This window comes from Cicer arietinum, chromosome 7 (assembly GCF_000331145.2).
Source record: "Cicer arietinum cultivar CDC Frontier isolate Library 1 chromosome 7, Cicar.CDCFrontier_v2.0, whole genome shotgun sequence".
NCBI classification, from domain to species: Eukaryota; Viridiplantae; Streptophyta; class Magnoliopsida; order Fabales; family Fabaceae; genus Cicer; species Cicer arietinum.
Window position 1 is genome coordinate 10,332,379 of NC_021166.2, and position 4,551 is coordinate 10,336,929.

At 24.0% G+C, this 4,551-nt stretch overlaps 1 protein-coding gene across 1 annotated transcript in view; it reads left to right on the plus strand.

Annotated features, from left to right (window-relative positions):
• Positions 1-4,271: 4,271 nt before the first annotated feature.
• The window catches only part of LOC101512510 (subtilisin-like protease SBT5.4), a 4,854-nt gene continuing 4,574 nt past the window's right edge, over positions 4,272-4,551 (plus strand). The window contains exons 1-2 of the mRNA XM_027330952.2: positions 4,272-4,383; positions 4,520-4,551. The exon at positions 4,520-4,551 is cut by the window's right edge and continues 120 nt beyond it. Of these exons, the coding sequence (XP_027186753.1) occupies positions 4,291-4,383; positions 4,520-4,551 (125 nt within the window). The 5' untranslated portion in view covers positions 4,272-4,290. The remainder of the gene's footprint in view (positions 4,384-4,519) is intronic.

Genomic DNA, 4,551 nt, shown 5'->3' on the forward strand with positions numbered 1-4,551 from the left:
TTATCAAACATGTGGGAGGCGTAAGAAACATGGTTGCATTGGGCGTAGGTTGTGGCGAGCTTGGAGCAGAGTTGGGACGAAGTGAAAGTTGAGGTGTCTGAAATTGCAAGGGCGAAGAGAGTGGGTAAGTTGAGAGCTTTGTTGATGAAATTGTTGAGGAGGAAGTTGAGCGCAATGTTGAGGGGGGAGATGGAGGCCATGTTGATCGTGTTGTTAAGGAGGAAGAAATCCAGAATGATTTTAGGGTTCATGAGTAAATGTTTTTGATTTTGATTTGTTTAGGGTTCATGATTTTAGGTGTTTTTTCTTTTAACTTAATTTTAATAATTAAATTGTATTTTTAAAAATATTGTCACAATTATAATAATGGTTTTTAAAAATATAAAATATATTTTTTAATAAAAAATAATATAATAATGAGTTTATTCCACACACATCACCTTTTATTGACACGTCATTAAAAAAATGACAACTCATCATGATTTGGAATCAAATTCTATTTGGGAGACTAAAACTGGGGACAAACAAAATGGGGGGCTACTTTCAATTTTCACCTATAATAGGGGGACCAAAAGTGCAATTAAGTCTTAAAAAAATTTGTATCAATTGAGTAGAACTTTCCACTATCAATTTTAAAAATTGGATTATGAGTCCTTTCTTGATTCTGACATGAACTTTTTCGGTGTTATTTTTCTTTAATTATAACAACATATATAAATTATTGGAATGATGAATGAATCAATATAATCCAAATTAATCTTGTTTAAGTTTAAGAGTATTTAGTGTTGTACCTTTTCATCAAGCAATGTTGTCTCCAAATTAGAAGTCTTTTAGTGATTTTTGTATTCAATTTAGAACTACAAACGGATGACTTATACATTTAGATTCCACTCAACCTTCTTAAGTCGAATATTGTCATTAAATGTAATTGTAGGTTCCTTTGATGTCGTTGAAAAATTGCTACTACATTTCAAGTAACAATTACTATTTTATTAGTTAACTTTTGAATAAAGTGGGTCGTAAATTGGACCAATCAAACAATGAGTCATTACGACAACAGGCTCTAAAATCCCATATCTTGACTTAAGCATCTAGATATCGCATTTGGAACGAATCATAATAAGCTATGTCTTGTAGGTTGCTTGTTAGAGAATTATGTATCTCTATTTGTGCTACTTTGTTTAGGATATGTGATAATTTCTTTTCTCTTCTGAAATAGATGGAATCCAATTATTGGGTCAAATATTTTCTTCCCTTATGTTTTACAAATCAAAATATATAAGCTATATAAGGTTCGAATTTATTTGTTTAGCAATTTTTTAAATGCTATGCCTAAGAGATCCATCCAGTCACTCATCCTTCCTTATTCTTCATATATATATTTTTTTATTCTTATTTGATTGACAACTTGTGCTTAATTATTTTAATGTTTCTCTTGGAGTTTCAAAGGGTCTAGAGGGCATAGAGGAATGTTATATGTTTGTTTGGTCTTGTATATAATTTTCAAATTAATTTGCTCCATGTTTATTAATCATATATATGCATTGAAACAAAGAAGATAACCCGCAAGATGATTACGATGGTGAAGTCTGACATTGATCAAGGAAAAAATGAAACTTGAGGTTTAATAAACTCTAGTTATAGCTGATATTGGAGGAATGCATTTATATATGGGATAAAAGGAAGAAGTTGTTTTTGTCTTGTTGAGATGAAATGAGTTCATGAGAAAAGGGAAAGAAAAAGGAAACAGAGAGAAACGGAAGAGTGATGAGAGAGAAGGAAACAAAATAAAAAGAAAAAAAGAAAAAGTGGTATACTGTGTCAAAAAGAGGGTATTGAAAAAAAAGACCCTCATTACTAATATAAAGTTAAATAACTTTTAATTCTTAAAAAAATTTATTTTTAATTTTTGTAATATTTTTATATCTTTTTATTCTTAATTATTTTTTTAATTTTATATCCTTAGTTTTAAATCAAATCAATGTGTATTTTTTTAAAAAAATTTAGAGACATTTTTATTATAAATTTAAATGCACTTTTAGATCTTTTGTTTTGACTAAAATAATTTTTTAGTTATTTTATTTTTACAATTGAATTTTTGGATTCTGTATTAACTAATTCTTTGAATTTTTCGATTATCCAAATATTTTTATGATGTAGCAATCTCATTAATAATATGTTATTTAGATGACATTTGTGAATCAGATAAATATTTTTCATGTCGTTATTGTTTTAATTAATTTTATTTATATATTAAAAAGAATTTATTTATAAATTAAAAATAAAATTTTAAATATTTAAATACAATTTAAAATTTATTTATTTTATCCAACAATAATTTAATTTTTGTTTAGAATGTTTAGATAAAATATTTAATTTAATTTATTTTATATTTAATATTTTAATATATAAATAAAATAAATTACAAAAATAATGACATGTAAATTATTTTATCCAAGTTACAAATGTCACCTAAGTGTCACATGCCACACGATAAAAAGTAGTGGAATACTAAATAAAAAACAAAAAACTTGGTTTTAGAAATAGAGAGACTAAAAATTTATTTTTGATAAAAAAAAAATAGGAAATAAAAATGTATTTAAGCCTTTAGAATAATATAAAAATCTCTACCATAAATATCTATACTTTTTATCTAAAGATGAATTAAATATTTTAAGGGTCAAAAGCTTAAACATTTATATTTTATTTATCTCATTAAAAAATTCTTATTTTTTTATAAGGAATATGTTTATAATATGCTTGTTTGATTAAGATTTTTAAAAAGTAATTTTAAATTTATATTTTTAAAATGTTTTTTATGAGACTTACTTAAAAATAAAAGTCACTTTTTTGTGTGTTACCAATTAAAAAAATAATTGATATTCAATAACTTAGATATTTTATTAGAGATTTTAAAATGATAAAAGTCACTTTTTTGTGTGTTGAAAAACGTATATTTCAAAAATAATTTTAAAAAATAGATTCTTAACATAGCTTTTTATTTTAATTATTTTTTAAAATTTTATCATAAAAAAAAATTGTAACTAATAAATGAAATACTTAAAATAATATTTTAAAATAAATTATTTACACCTTTTTTTATTTATTTGAAGCTTTATTTTTAAAATTATTTCAAAAAACTATTACAACAAAAAGATAAAGTACTATAAAAAATACTTTTTTAAAATATTAATCACCACAATCCCATATATCTTAAACATAACAAAAAATAACTAAATTTTTAATGATATAATGATTAAAAATTTAATAAATTTACTAGTCAAGCAATATGCATTGAAACATGTCTTCAATTTTGGCGGGTTAGCGTGAATCATATCATGCTTTTTAACGGTCAAACCAAACCTTAAAAATAAATCTATGACATATGTACAAATTTTAATGTTTACAAAATCAATCTTTAATCTTATAACGCTTAAATTGACCAAATTTATTTTCATCGTACCTCGCTACCAATCTAAACATAGACAAAATATCCGCACTTTAATCTTTGTGATCTCTATATAATTCATCTAAAGTACATATACATATAAAGTAGCAAGTAGTTTATTGCAAAAAAAAAAAAAGTACCATGTAGTTAGCCTATATAATCCAGTGTCAAATCGTTTGAGTAATATCTAAGTTAACCATTGATTCTCTTACCGAATTTTAAATTATTGAATTTTTTCACGTGAGAATTAGAATATTAAAATCCATTTATACACATACATAATTCTCCTCTATCTCACAATAATTATCTAATTTTTCATTTTTTATTATTTTAAATTATTTATTATTTTACAATATTAATTATTATTTTCCATTAATAGAATATTCTTTATTATATTTCAATTCATTAAATTTTTTTACTAACTCCAATTAATAAATGTATTTAAATAAATAAAATTCATTTCATCCTTAAAATTAATATAATTAATTATTTTATTAAAAATTGTGCGCATAAATATTTAATATGAAATACGTGAATACATCGCATTAATGATGTTACCTTGATTTTCTTTTTTATCCAATAGTTTGACCCGATTTCTTACCTTAAAACCGAAAAGAAAATATCGAAATACATTTATTTATTTAACATAAAGTGTGTCTCGGAAAATGTAAAATGAATTTTACCACTTTAGTTGGCTCCATTACAAAATCACAATAATTGCTCACAGGAGGATTTATTAATTTTTACTTGAAAATAAATCATAGAACTTAGTTATATAAGCAAGGGAAAGCAAATACCGTTTGCATATCCTTGAAATTTATTTTGCAAAACAAACATCATTCATGAAAGACACAATGACATTATCGATTTCTCATGTGTTAATATCGCTTCTCCTTTTTGTTTTGCTGCACAAACCTACCCTTGCAATCAAACAGGCAAGCTTTGTTCAACTTTCAATATTTCTTTATTATTCACTTTTTTTTTATTTTGTTTAGTCTGAATTTACACAACACGCGATTTCAAAATTTCTTGTAAATTAATAATCATTCATGTATTTTTTCTTTTCGTTAGTCTTATATTGTATACTTAGGATCACACTCTTT